The 15,485-nt window shown below is 46.9% G+C and overlaps 1 protein-coding gene across 1 annotated transcript in view; it reads right to left on the bottom strand.

Annotated features, from left to right (window-relative positions):
* Positions 1 to 1,973: 1,973 nt before the first annotated feature.
* The window catches only part of T265_08494 (hypothetical protein), a gene marked incomplete at both ends in the record, with an annotated part of 23,196 nt that continues 9,684 nt past the window's right edge, over positions 1,974 to 15,485 (bottom strand). The window contains 5 exons of the mRNA XM_009174308.1: positions 1,974 to 2,700; positions 6,120 to 6,349; positions 8,668 to 9,049; positions 11,122 to 11,216; positions 13,461 to 13,668. Of these exons, the coding sequence (XP_009172572.1) occupies positions 2,338 to 2,700; positions 6,120 to 6,349; positions 8,668 to 9,049; positions 11,122 to 11,216; positions 13,461 to 13,668 (1,278 nt within the window). The remainder of the gene's footprint in view (positions 2,701 to 6,119; positions 6,350 to 8,667; positions 9,050 to 11,121; positions 11,217 to 13,460; positions 13,669 to 15,485) is intronic.

Raw genomic sequence — 15,485 nt, 5'->3', positions numbered from 1 at the left:
ACAAGATATGTCTGCCAACCGATGTCAGTGGCGTTCTTGTTGTCAGTTTCTATCCAGATCGCCTGAGTGAATGTCTGGAGGTGTAGGCATCTCGGAATGATTGTGGTAAGCTAGCACTCAGTCCCTTCCCCGTCAACTTTCATGCTTTTCTCCACAATAAGGCTTGCAAATAAATCATGGTTATACAGCAGCGGAACACTGATATCATGCTGCCGATGATGACATAGTTACTAACTCGTGCGTGATGCCCTAATCGGCTCAAAGAAACTTCCAAACCCTATCCTTGTTTCCATTTACGCGCATTCACTCGGTACTCACTTGACAGAGATGATACACAGTGATCGAAAGTTGAAAATAAAGCGCTGTCGAGACATATCGGACTACCATCTGCACTTTACGCCACGCCTAATCGTTTCATGATATTCGGATCCATCTCGTTTTCCGAATAAATAGTTCGTTTTGCACAAAATCCCACGTGACCGAACTTTGCCAGCCTCAAACTTTCTGTCAGTCATGAATGAACACATCCGAGGTCCCAGTATGTGTAGCCACAAAGCAGTTTGCTCCATGGGGGGAGTGCTTGAATTTCATTTGCCGCTTGTTTCAAAGTACACATTTGTTGCGTAGATTTCGTACTGATTGAAACGGTTTATTTTGTGCAGTGTAAGACCTAAAGGAATACTCAAACATTGCTGAACGGTGGTTATATGGTAGACCGGGTCAGAAACGGATGTTACGCACATATCTGCTCATAAAAAACCGTTAAGCTATAGCACCCTTTCGGTGCCTAACTGCCATGCCACCCGAAGGGAGCTGGGACACAGTCAGGTTGCCCAAGCCTAGATAGGGGACGTCCAGGGGCAGAGTTCGTGTTCGAACCACGAACCTCCGGGTCAGTAAATATGCGCGCTAACCACTTGGGCCATCTGCGTACATATCCAGACACGCATTCAGGCGATGGGGATAGAAACTGACAACAAAAGCACCATCGACATCGATTAGCAGCCATAACTTGCAGTGTCTCCAACCAGGCGCAGTGAGGATCACGTGGTCCCCATCCTTGAAGTAGCGCTGACGGCACTCAAAGCTTTCGTAGTCTTTTTCACACCCCTCCGCTAAATCAAGGACTGGCCACCTATCTGCTTACGCCATTCTAAACTGTCACGAAAAACAACACTCTCTTCGGCAAACTACGGTTCAGTATACGCAACACATGTCCAGCAGCTTCTGGTGCTGGACACATTCTTCAACCGAAGTACCCGTTGCACAAACGAGAACTCGCTTTCTACTTGCCTCGTTACGGATTCGGCGACACCAACCGACATGAGGTATGGTTCTGAGACAACGGTTGACGAACACCTGAAGACGTTTCGGTTCCGCTGCTCAAACAGACCAAGTCTCACAGTCATACAACAAAACAGCCCATACCGTAGCCTTATATACATGTCACAGCAAGGGATACACCACGTTGACGCCACAGATGCCTCGAATCAGTAAACGCGACCCGAGCCTTGCAAATTAATGCATTCACCTCATCTGTCACACTACAGTCGGAATTAATACAACTTCCAAGACACGTAAAACGCTCCACAACTTCGAGTGCATCTATCTTGATTGTAAGTGGCGTGTTCCGCTCAGATATAGCACCCTTTCGGTGCCTAACTGCCATGCCACCCGAAGGAAGCACGAGGGCTGGGCGGCTTCTTTTCCCGATGCCGTCTGCTTCTTGATGCCCTCTAATTTGTCGTATGTTCCACGAAAACATCCCTCAAATTGTTAAAGATATGACGCCCTCCATAAAATCTCAGATTGACATCGTTCATTAGGAGTTCTACTCTACCCTTCTAGTGTTGCGTGATAATACAAAGTAACAAAACGAGTTGGCCGATTTCAAAAACCTCCTTAAACCGCACCAAACGCGATCCGATGAAAAAGCTCTCGCCGAGTGTTTTTTGAACGCAAAAGTCTGCCTTCGAAAATGGGTAAGGTGTGTAATGATTATCAAAGTAGACTTGGAAATGTGCCAAACAATTTGACGAAAAATAAACTACTAATGAAATGCATCCGTAAGAGAGTGAAAGTAGCCTCAAAGTGTGTGGTGTTTTCACGGAAAGTCAAAATGCTGAAAATTGGGTAAACGGCAAGATCAGGTAGGTGGAGGCACAACATTGAAAACAACGAAACAAAAACATGGACAAACCAGACAATAAATGCATCGTTGCTATCACGAGTCGACTAGAGTGGAGTTTAGCACATAGTGTGACCATATCACAGAGGCGAAGCGCACATGGGGCAGTTCGACCTAGAATTAGAGGGAAATTGTACGAGTTAGGATGGCTAATCTAAACCAACTCCAACACCAGCAGCCTGTACGCCGATTGCTCCGCCAGCAAGTCCGACGCCAGATCGATGCTTTTTCGATTTCTTTTTCACCCCACTGAATAATTCGCGATAATAGTCGGAACGGAGGAAACGATAGTAGGAATCCGACTTCATCAGGTGAAAAATATGACTCTCGGCTTCTTCGAAGCAATATCGATCCAGATTGACATCAGGGGAGGTGTTGCTGAGCTGACGTCGGATAGAATCGGCAATCCGACTGTCCACATTCAGTGGGTCCACGGCGTTGGGGGCCAGATACTGGTTGTAGATGTTGAGCACGCGCTGACGCAGCTCACGTAGTGGGGCTCCTTTGAGCTCCTAGAAGTCAAAAAACGGATATGTTTTGGTAACAAAGCATCGGAGTGAGCAAGAATTATAGATATGTATAGTAGTGAGGGGGGCGAGATGGTTCAAGTGGTTAGAGCGCAAATCTACTGACCAGAAGGTCCGAGGTTCGAACCCTACCTCTGCCTCTCGACTTCTTCTGTATAGGCCTGGGCAATCTGACAATAACCTAGCCCTCGTGCCCTCTTCGGGTGACGTAGCGGTTACGTGCTACAGCTGAACGATAGTACTGAGGATTATGAAAACAGGAAACAGTAAGGCACCACTGTCACAGGAGCATTCGCGGAAAGTATTCATTTTCTGTGAGTATTTCAAGGTGAAAACAATGTACTTAGTCACCAAAATCCTAACTGTGCAGTGCCTTCTACAACGGTGTAACAGGATACAACACCAACGGTTGAGATGAAGTACCCAGACGATATAGCTCTGATTAGTACTCACCAAATCAAGATCCAAACAAAGCCGACAAGGCTACATAATGAGTCTTCCGCACGCACACGCACACACACAGGAAATGGTTCATCCGTTCAACCGTAACACCCTTTCGATGCCTAACTGCCACGCCACACGAATGAGGCACGAGGGCTGGTATACTGCCAGGTCGCCGCAGCCTAGACAGAGGAAGTCGAGAGGCAGAGGTTGGGTTCAAACCACAGATCTTCCTGTCAGTAACTTCGCGCTCTAACCACTTGGTAGGTGCTTTTAGAAGGCTGGGCGGAACCAAACCATGACCACATGCTTATTAATCGAGATGGTAGACAAGTTCGTTTGCCTCAGTAGCTGCAATGAACACGACGGTCCGGCTAAAGTCAATATCATCATTCGAACAGGAAAGGCCCGAGGCGGCCTGTGCCAAACCGTAATATTTGTGGAATGAAAGTGAAATCAGGTTGTCATAACGCTGCAGAGTGTAACCTGTTGCCAAATGAGCCAGAAACCCGATCAGTAAGAGCTGAAGACGATATATTCGGAGAATAGCTGAAATCGGGTGGTAACACTGGTTCAGTACAGTCAAAGTAGGCCACAATGTTTGTGAAAGAGGTTGATAGCGCACGATAAACAAAGCGACGACAAGTCACAGTTTGGACTCGCATGTTCACGTGTTTTGTGGACCAGCTATTAAACACCTTAAACATCTCTCATCGCAAATCACTCGGAAGGTGTGAAGCGGCTAGAGGACGTCAAACCTAACAGCGAAGCCTGAAAGCCAAAAACTGTAAATTCATCTCGGTACGGGGCATAGTGATGATCAGGAACACTGACAGACATGATCCAAACGGTGCGTATGCATCCAAGCTGTTGCCTTTGGTACATCGTTTCCACTTCCCCACTAGAAACGAACGTCTACACCGACCCTTGAACTTACATCTCAGTGATAACGGATATCCAAGATCATAGGCAAACGGGGCTGTGTCAGCTAGAGTCTTTGCGTAATGTGTACATCGTTTATAGCTGATAACTGTGGTTATGATGACAACGACTGGACTGATGAAGATTACTAGAGAAAGCTATTCCCAGGATAGACGATACATTAGGAGAAATTGCAATACCGATTGAGTCTCTTTCGTGTGAAAATCCTAGAGTTAGTGATAGAAGAATCCAACTGGTTTTGGAAGAACTGATTTCGGTTGCATTCCCATCGCACAACCTCAGTGATATTGGTGTTCCAGGGTGATGTTAGAGGGGACGCCTGGCTAGCTGTTACTCGAAATGAACAATGAAGGTGGTGTCATCTACGAACACAAGGATGCAGCGCAAAGTAACGCCTTAACATAAAGTGAAACCAGGGCCGGAAAAAGTAACGAAACCTTCATGCCAGTCCAGTTAATCTGCACCGGGTTTAAAAGTACGCTGCCTATGGATCCTGTTGCTGACTATCTGCATAGAAGACCACCAATTCAGGCGATGAATTCCCGTCACAGGTCAAAGGACAGAACCCTTGACATAGTTGAACAGAACGACTTAGGGCTCACGAGAGGAGCCCGAAGTTTAAAAACCATTAGGTAGGATGCCTGTTGATCTATTTTTACACTTCAAAATCCAGATGAGGCGCTTATGGGGTTGCACGTTTAGTACTGGTCGCTTGGCAAAGACAAATACTGGTGATTCCGATAAAACAGACGATAATAAGATGGAGCGATAGGTATCAAGGCTCAATCTGCCACTTCACTCGGGGGAAATGGAAGAACGTGGGAGTTTTTGCATGCATACGGAGACAGGGATAACGTTGGATGGAAGGCATAGGGTTCTCTCTGGTACAGACATCGGGTTAAGAAGCTGGCCACTCTACATGCAGTCCACACTAATGTTCGCCTAAATCTGACTGCTGACCTCGTGGTGAGGGATGTGAAATGATCGGTTGTTGATCAATTCTGATCATCGGTTTGCTGCTCGGACGTAGATTCAGCTCATAACAGTGGGTGGATGGTCTATCAACAAAGGATTGTTTCAAGCTGGGGATGAACACAGTGGCTCCGAAAGGAACGATAGTACTTCAAGATGCATCGCGTATGGAGTTAGTTGGGAAGTAATCTGTTGTTAATGTTGTGGACACGGTGAGATCCAAAGGTGACAGTTATGCAGTCCCATTCATATCAGAATTAGAGTGACGATCGTTTTTTAGAGAAGAATATATGACAATGTACTGTATAAAACACTCTTTTCGTGCGCTGAATTACCTTCTGTAAAGAGTAGTATGATACGAAGGACAACGCATGTTTATTGGCTCCATGAGGGGAAACTGCATTCAGAAGCTGAGAGCGCATAAGCGGCTGTTTGACGGAATCCAATCAGTCCAGTCTTACTCCCCTTTGCGTTCTTCGGGTAACATGGCAGCTAGGCACCGGAAGGGTGTTGCAGATGAACGCTTATTTACTCCCCTTTGCAACTGAAAACAATTCCGACTCCACTTTGCTCCAAGTTTTCGGTATCATTATCGCCAGTGGTCTTCAGACCACAAAGCTGCCACGTTGCCCAAGCCTCGGCAGGGACAGGGGAGTCAGTCTCCTGAAACTACTCGGTCGCTTATGCCTCTGTAAAGGGTGAACTTGAGGCCCGCCATCTGGAGCTTCTACCTCCAAAGTCTGACTCTCGAAGAAAAAGGCGCGGGCGTTTTTGTGAGCGACATAGTCTGTGATTCAAAAGTGTGATCCACTTTACAGTGGATGAGGCTAGCCTCGCATGGGGGCACAGGGAGTAAGCCAAATGGGGTCTGACTACTCCCATTGCGCTGCTCTAACAACGGATTCCTCTTGACTTCGATGGTGTTGAATAATGGGCCGGCAGTCACGGTCGTATGATGATCGGGGTGTATGGGACGAAATTAACGAGATCACCAGCTAGAAAACAGGAGTCAATAAACCTGAGGCATTGTACATCATCTGTTCACTTACTTGACACGCCTGCCAAAAACGCAAGTTTTCCGCTGAAAATTCCTTTTCTAACCACCGCTGAAATTCCTCTAACCCAATAGGGTCCTTGAGGAGTTCGTGAATGGAGAAGCTCCAACGCTTCACACGCCGTATGGGTAGGTATTTGGGGCGTGCGTCTGTGTTCCAATGGTCTGGATTATCCGAGATCCACGGATTCAGTGCACTCGCAGATTCATGAACGGTCTCGTGCGCTAAAATGCGAAAAAATGACAGGTTAGGAGTAGTAATAAACCATCTCACAGAACGATATATACATGGTGATGCAACAGTTGAACCACCTTCGCGAAAATCTAGTTGCACCTGCCACCTGCCACCGTCAGCCAAGAACATGAGTACGTGATTCAGTGTTAACCACAGTTGAGCGCTACTGGAAAGAAGCGCTAACCAGCTGGACATCCGAGTCCCATTTGACCATACTCAACATACTACTCGTAAGGTTGCTGAAGACTCTTCGACATCCGACGCCCGGTTCCGTCCTTCCTGAAACTCATCAGGCAAGTGCAGTCCCCGATTTACCGTCCATTTCATGTTCAACATCCACTTGAAGAATATGCTAAACGACAGATTTCGTTGGGACCCAGTGGCTTGTGCAGTTAACACCAAATCAATATGTAAACAAGTGTATTTCGAAAATCGATGTTATTCTGAGCTATCACGACCAGGGGATCAAAACACTAGAGAGCACTAGAAGAGTGTCGCAGCCGTCTGAGAATGACGAATACAGGAAGAGTCACACGTAGATGAAGGTGTTGGATGATTTTCCGACGGCGGAAATCCGGGGCATTGAAAAAAGATCCGACAATCGTACATCAAGTACGAAGTCCCAGCAAGCACGCCGATGAAAATGTAGGGTCAACTAATTCCGGTGTGGTACGCGTTGGAATAGCCCGATGGACATGTAAGCGGACCAAAAGTCAACGAATCTAATAGGTCCGATGACCGGTCAATCAGAGTCACAAGCGCTCCTAACTGGGATGCACTTTTGACACGGAAAGTGGAAAATCAACATTATACTTGCTGATGTTCACTAGGCACACGGACACTTAGTGACCAATTTTTCCGTCGATACGCTGAAGTTCATGTTTCATGCGGGTGTTTTCAATATAACAGTTTATGTTAGAATATTTTTGGGATAAAAGTACACGGCGGTAGCATTCCTGCAATCATGAAATGCGGTGCCACCAGCGTTATGTGACAATATACCCCTCCAAATGATTTTCAACCGATATGTCATCGAATGGTTCACCTGCACCAGATGTAGAACGTCTTCTCAGGTAACAGAAACGAGAGCAGTCAGAGGGTTCCAGGATACTACGCATATCTGACTTCTGTGGTCTTCGAGATAGCTCAGTAGTTAGAACGATAGATTGTTGATATGAAGTTCTGTGCTTAAACCCCAAACTCTGCATCTCGAATCATCCTGTCTAGGTTTGGGCAACCTCACAGTACGTCAGTCCTTGTGTGTCTTTCAAGTGGCATGATAGCTAGTCATCATCATTATCGACAGCATGACATCAGTGTTCAACACCATGCTTCACTGCCGTACAACCATGATTTATTTGAAAGCCTTGTTATACACAAAAGAGTAAAGATGAACGGGGAATGAACTTGGTGCTAGCTTACCACAATCATTCCGAGGTGCCTATACCTCCAGACACTCACTCAGACGATCTGGATAGAAACTGACAACAAGAACACCACTGACATTGGCTGACAGCCATACCTTGTAGTGTGTCCAACCAGGCACAGTCAGGATCACGCGGTCCCCATCCTGGAAGGCGAGTAGCACCGACAGCACCTAAGCGTTTTGTGATCTCCTTCATACTTCTCTACCAAGTCAAGGGTGGGCCATCTCTCTGCTTACGCCACTCTGAATCGGGCATGGAAAACAGCACTCTCTTCGGCAAACGATGGTTCGGCATATGCAACACATGTCCCAACCAACGCAGCTTCTGGTGCTGGACACGTTCTTCAATGGAAGTACCCGTTGCACAATCGAAAACGCGCTTTCTAACTGCTTCGTTACGGATTCGCCGACACCAACCCACACGAGCTATGGTTCTGAGACAACGATTTTCGAACACCTGAAGACGTCTCAGTTCCGCTGCTCGAATAGGCCAAGTCTCACAGCAATACAACAAAACAGCCCGCACTGTATAGCATGATAGCTAAGCACCGAGAGGAAGCAACAGCAGGACGTCATGGTCCTCCTCATGAGTTCTGAAGGTTACAGATTATCTCAACAGTTATAACCTCGGGTAGATAGGATATCGTTCAGTTCCTGAGGATGGTTTATTTTTCAGGGGAGCACTGCTGTAGACTCTCCAAATCACTCTATGAAACTTGGCCACCAGAAGTGGATAATAGTCAGTAAGATACTGAAACAGAGAGGACGTAGAGCTGGCCTAACCGAAGAAAATCATGCTTAAATACACCATGTACATCAGTAACAAATATGAATGGATATGAGAGGAAACTGTTCTTGTGCGAAAACGAAAAGTTAACTTACAGAGGTTCTGAGATGTGCCAATCATGTGTCCCAGCGATCCGTGGGTAGTACCACCGCCTGAACCCCCCAAACTCGTACCAGTCGCAACTGAATGACCGGCGGTGTTGTTCGAACTGCCTACAGTGCGGAGAAAGTTTGTGGATCCCGAAGAGACAAAGCCAACAAAACCGGAAGCCCCTATCCGGCCACCACCAATACCCTTGTCCGATGCACTGCGCCCGGCGATGGTGTTGCTGTGAGGTGATGCGGCTCTATTCGGACCCGCAGCGAAGAGCTGCGTGGCGGACGCAGTTGCAGACGGTTGACCGACCGTTGCAGTGGATGGCGTTAGTGCGGAAGCCGATAAGAGCAGATCAAACTCCGAGTACTGATCACAATAGTTCTGAATAGGATAAAACAATGTGATGAAAGACAGACTAATCATTGATAAACGGTGGAACGGTAATGGAATTTAGTTCAAAAGGGCGATGATGCAACACACTACGTAAAAGAGCGAGATTAAAAACAGTCCTAAAGAGGGATGCGAGATGGCTCAAGTGGTTAGAGCGCGAATTTATTGACCGGAAGGTCCGTGGTTCGAACCGCGATGTAGTCGGTCCCTACCACTAAGGTCCACCGAAGCTTTATTGATTATCTGTCCATGGTGGCCACTTCCCGTTCGAAAACGTTTTCCATCCAAGTTGCACTTGCCTTGGTTTATGTGGGTGAGTGGAATGCACCCAACACTGTACCTAGTGTATACACACTGTGCTTGACTGTACTTGTTCAACGTTTTTAACTGTACCACATGTGCAGTGGCTAATGAAAGTCCGTGAGGCGGTTCCAACTCATTTCTTATATGCCATCCGGAAGGATAGAGGAAATATGGCAACCATTGGAATAGGAAGTAAATAAGAACGAAAGGTCAGGGTAATGGCCCCAACTTACGTCAGAATTAGATAGCGGTAAGGTCATTCTTACGGATGAGTCGATTGAGGTATCATGCAAACTTGTCTACCTGAGCAGCTGTTGTCAGTCCCGGAGAACGACAATACTTCCGTTCGGGTCGGAAAGGTCATAGAAGCCTTACTCAACTTGTATTAACCGTGGCGCAGGAGTGACACCTCATCTGCCAAGAGGAGGGTTTCCAATGCTGTAGTGTGATCCACACTGTTACATGGGTCAGAAACCTAGGCGCTACGAGCTGAGTATGTTAAAACTTTTGAGTGTTTCGCCGGAGCACTGCCCAATTCTGGTGGCAACACCTAATAGCTAAACGTCAAATCTTACGTGCTGAATACTTGGAGAGCATCACAGATGAAGTACGTCACGCTCTCAAATTTCGACGACAGGCAGCCATACTTCAAAACTGTAATTTGGGAGCGAAGTTTGACAGCGTGAGCCTCGGTACACAAGTCTACTTCGTGTCTCCTCTTCAAGGTATAAAAAGAAATGCATGAGGACCAACATCAACCTCAACTCACTAGTCGATGGACCACAAGTGTGAAACGATGTGACCAGTTACTTTCAGCATTTGAAGTGCGCAGGCCTGACGATGAAAACCTATTGAGACGAGATGACTCAGTGGTCAGAGCGTGAATCTACTAACCAGAATGTCTGTCGTTCGAACCCGATCTCTGCCGTCCAACTTCTCCTGTCTAGGATTGGGCAAGCTTCATTCTGGTGCAATGGCAGTTGGGCATCCGAGGGGTGCTACAACTGAACGATTGTTTTACTGAAGCAAAAAGAAGTCTATATCCGACCTCTGTATACCAAGTGGCCTGACCATGAGCTGCTGTTGGATTTCCCACAAAGAACGACGAGAAACCATACTTTTTCGCATACGACGGTCACACTGTAGTTTCCGCTGCCAGGTTTCGATTCATCGTACACAACCGCGAATAATTCGAGTAATCTAAACGCTCCTGTAGTGAGTTGTGGCCACGTCTGATTTACGGGTTTGTAGCCGTTTCATCAACCGTCTATCGCTCGTCAAAACTGCGAGATTCCCTCGTGCCAGAAACTGAGTCTGACCGTTAGTCGTATTATTCGACGCGCACAGCATTCAGTACCTGAGCCCGAGGCAAGCAATTATTCTACACAAATTTTCAGTGATGGTACTCCTGAAGCGAGTAACCGAAATTCGCTTGTGCGAATAAATTTGAAGGGCCGACTGTACAACACACCGGGTGACGAGCAGATTTGCACCGAAAGGGCGTCAAAGCTGAACAACTAACTATTAATACAGTGAAATTTTTGTTGTTTCCTTTCGCTATTTCGTTATTTTTTTCAGAACCAATGTTTAATTAACCCCGAATGCAGCGCTGATCCCAGAAAGTTTAGGATTCTTTCTTTGACGGTTAGAACGAATGTGAGGGGACAGAGCAGAAGTAGTCACTGCAAAAAGACAGTCGTTAAGGAGTCTTACTTCCCTTAGGAGCAAATGTGGAAAAACATTGCGGTTCAAAAACGTACCTGTAAACTTTCCGCTGCTTTTGTCGTTTTAATTCGGGTGCGAAACGCTGCGTTCAATTTGGCTACGGCATCTTGTAGTGGGATACCTTCGAGGACTGAGAATAGCAAGCGTCCGTCTGCGGAAACAGGAAGAAATCAGAGACTGAGATTCGTATGATAAAGCTTTCCGTTGCGCACTCACTCCTTTGCTTCAACGTTTTTCAGTGGCAGTATACACCAGAAGAATATCCCAAGGATGAAGACAAGCGACCACCTGATGAAACCACCAAGATGGCTCGCTCAATGGAGACTACCACACCAAAATTAAAAGGGATAGGCAACGGTATCCACAAGTTTACGCTTACACAACCACCGACTCAGGGCTACGCTCCACCCTAACAACGCCCTGATGTCACCCACATTGGTGATGAAAGGTTGGCGATCAAATTGCGCAGCTCAGCGAACAAACCAACGACCAGTCTCTGCTTACGCTTAATCGCTGCGTGAATACAGAGTAAGGATTGGCTTCAACCGAGATTATTGGGTGATTTCTGATCGTGCCGTATGACTGCAGTCCTTCATACGCCAAACCAACACGCTAGTATCAAGTACGATGGTATGGACTTTGAGCTCCGAGTTCGGATGGACGGCCATGTTGTCTGACTTGGACGCTGAGCTGCGGTAATAGGTTTAGAATGTCACCACAAACGCAGACTTTCCCGGGCCATTCACCACGATTACCGGTGACTTGTACAGCTGTCGCCTTGCTTGCATCTCAACTATTTCCAGTGCCCAAAACATTCGCGCACGGCCTCCCTTGGCTTCCACAACCCGACAGACTACAACACCAATTATACCCCACATTGTCCTTGCCATGCCGACCGGCATCACAAACTGACAACCAAGTTATTGGGTTTAAAGGTTCAACAGCATGTGACTCTAGCCCCGTCGGTTCAGTCAGTGGCGCGTATGCATATCCAGGCTGACTCCGTATAGCTGCTCGGATAGCCGAGGAAAACTACTTTCACGCTGGACAGTGCTGACGGCTCCATTCTTCTCCACAGGTCATTGAATTGACTGGCAAAGTGACTGGGAAAGTGCAGCTGAGAAGTGCGGTGAGAGCGCACGGTTACCTGGGTCCGTGCTATAGACACACTCCATAGTATGTGTCAAGAGCCGGAATTTAAAAGTGTACAGTGTCTGCCGCGACAGCATACCAATAGTTTTTGGTTAATCGGTCCCATGAAGGGCACAGTCTACAGACAACTTAACTACTTGCGTGACGGTTGAGCCAGTCCCCTCGAACATGCTGGTGGCTCACATTTGTCGGCGGCAGTGTACTCGAAGGTTACACGCTGGTGGTTCACAACATTTGTCGGCGGCAGTGTACTCGAAGGTCACAGCGTGGTGGAGCAGTAGGCGCCTAAGGAATGAAACAGCGAACCTGAATTGCGGGGCCCAGTTCAAGTAAACGGATGCTAACAAATTTTGCCATCCACCTAGACGCAACATAGACTAATCAATCGAGGAAATTTGATTTCGTGGCCTTTTGGGGTGGTTTTACTACCAGGTCGCGCAGTACCGTCCAAAAGATGAGGCGACTCAGTAACCATCAACCGATCAAATGTGCGTTGCGACTGAACGAACTGATGATAAGTGATCCACCGGAGCACGTAGAGCAAACGGTATGATGCCAGAGCGTTTGCTACCCAAGCTTGACCGCATGAATCATCCTGTTTATTGTTTGTTTAACCGGTGGTCGTGAGCAGCTGACCAACCAAAGAGTCCGCCCGTAGCAATAGGATGCACCATTTGGAGCAGTTTCAATGAGGACGAGACTGTTCTGAGAAAAATCATCGACTTAATTTTAACGCAGGCAGTCCGCTGCGTGCAAATGTGCCTAGATATCCTAACGTTTCATGAGTTCACGTGTTGCATTGACAATTTCATTCGATACTTGGTCAAGTGGTGTTCGTCAACCGGTCAGATGGATCAAGGGTCGACTGCAACCCACTGTTCACTTCACACTAGCCGGATTACAATAACATCCAGTGCTCACAAAAACGATTCTCTCCAATTCTCACAAAACAAACCCTAGTTCTGAGTTCACTAGGACATTACGTTCTGCCCCTATTCTAGAAAAATAAGATGAGGGGGGTAATGAAAAAAAAACGGAGTTCAGTTAGCTTCGAAATGTTCGACAAACAGCTGAACTACACAGTCGTACTAAATCTCTTAAGGGATACACTCATGTTGTGCTCATTGTCTCGTATGGCTTCTATTCGTTTCAGTTCAGGTCTGCAGTGTGAAAACCAAACGAAGCCAGCCATGAGAAACGCGAACTGTGAACAACTACTTACCAGGGCCGCTTGGGATCGGGAAATTCACAGGTCGACACGGAATCTTCTTGGGGCGTTTGGCGCGACAAAGCTTACGCATATCAATATCAGTGGTATTCACACATCCTGGAGGTGGGCGGTGTACGTCCCAATAAGCTCGTTCTTGGGAGTCCAAGACCAAACGCTCCAACTTATCCCTTTTCTTGTCAACTTTGGCCTCTGCTTCAGCCTGGGGTGGATTGTAGACATATAGTACACAGGGCATTAGATGAAGTTTAGAATGTATGTATGTGTAGACGCAAATCCAATGTGAGTGGGACAGGGTTGCTATGTTTGAATAACTTGAGAAACAGTCTGTCTGTTTTACTTCTACAGGGGCCGTGGATACCTTCGGCTTACTTATCTGGTGAATCTTTCAATAGTGAACTCTACAGGATGCACATGAAACTTGCCCGTCGCATTTTGTGTACGACGAGAGGACTGCACTTTCACACATCATCAGTACCAACAGCATAAAATCAAGGTTGAACAGTAATACTCTGCTGCCGTACGACCATGATTTATTTGAAAGCCTTGTTGTAAAGGAAAGAATAAAAACTGACGGCGAAGGGACCTGATCCTAACTTACAGCAATCATTCCCAGGTCCAGACACTCATTCAGACAACAAAAACAACACTGACATCCATAAGGAGCTATATCTTGCAGCGCCTCCAGCCAAGCGCATTGAGGATCCCATGGTCCCCATCCTAGACGGCGAGTAGAACGGAAAGCACCCAAACTCTTCGTAAGCTCTTTCATTCCCTCCTGCCAGGTCAGGGACTGGCTATCTATCTGCTTCCGCCACTCTAAATTGGCACGAAAAACAGCACTCTCTTTGAGAAACGACGGCTCGGCATACACAATACATAGTCTAGTCAAAGCAGCTTCTGGTGCTGGACACATTCTCCAGTGGGAGTCCCCATTGCACAATCGAAACTCGCTTTCTGCTTGCCTCGTTACGGATTCGCCGATACCGACCCACATGAATCTCTCAAGAGAAAAACACTACCAAGGACTAGACAATCTGCCTGATACAAATGGTTTTCATAAGTGGGAGGAACCACTGAAGGAAATTGCAGATAAGCATTTAACCCTCTGGATGGATCAGACGCACACGAAATGAACCCTTTGAAAAGGACAACTTTGTTTGGTTCCTGAGTGTTCATAACTGAATCCCTCCTGGAACATGACAATTTAGAAAGGTGGTCTTCCGAGAGAAAACAACTGGACGATGTTCCTCTGAGCCCCCCATGAAGGGACCACAACGGCGTTCCCCACTGGAAACATTAGAGTGTGAAACAATCACTCACTTGGCAAAATGAAAATACTTCCAGAAGCCCAATATTCCCCTTCTCCGTACAGTCTTCTCTTCAGGGAGACAACTTAATCAGAAGCGGGAGTCACAAAGTCTAGTGATGACGCATCCCACAGCTTAAATTCGCCCCTCAATATTTCTCCCTTGATAAATTCCAACAGAATAGAATGGGCCAGGAGGTACGGATGATCTACTAGATAATGAATGCAACCAATGAGCGGATAAGAGACACAAGGAGGACGGTATTCCATCCAAAGCCCGAGCCTACACAGGAGCAGTCAAGATCCTGAGATAGGGTTCGAACTACGGACCTTCCGGTCCACAAGCTGGCGCCTTAACAACTCAGCTATCCAAAGAGTCATGGCATTAAAAACCGTACGAGCTGAGAGGCAATGTCACGGAGGAAAATGTCTATTCACAGGTGGACGCAGACGACATAGCTCTTCTAGGATCGCTGGCGCCTAACTCAGCTATCCAAAGAGTCATGGCATTAAAAACCGTACGAGCTGAGAGGCAATGTCACGGAGGAAAATGTCTATTCACTCACAGACGCAGACGACATAGCTCTTCTAGGATCTGACCCCGTGGCATTGCAAACAATATTAAATAATCTAAATAATTCTGCCTTGCGGTTTGGTATGCGCTTCACACCTGCAAAGTGTAAAGTGCTACTGCAAGACTGGGTGGGCTC

Source organism: Opisthorchis viverrini (assembly GCF_000715545.1).
Source record: "Opisthorchis viverrini unplaced genomic scaffold opera_v5_224, whole genome shotgun sequence".
NCBI classification, from domain to species: domain Eukaryota; kingdom Metazoa; phylum Platyhelminthes; class Trematoda; order Opisthorchiida; family Opisthorchiidae; genus Opisthorchis; species Opisthorchis viverrini.
Note: the sequence above shows the minus strand (reverse complement) of the source record. Positions and strands in the feature narration are given on the sequence as shown.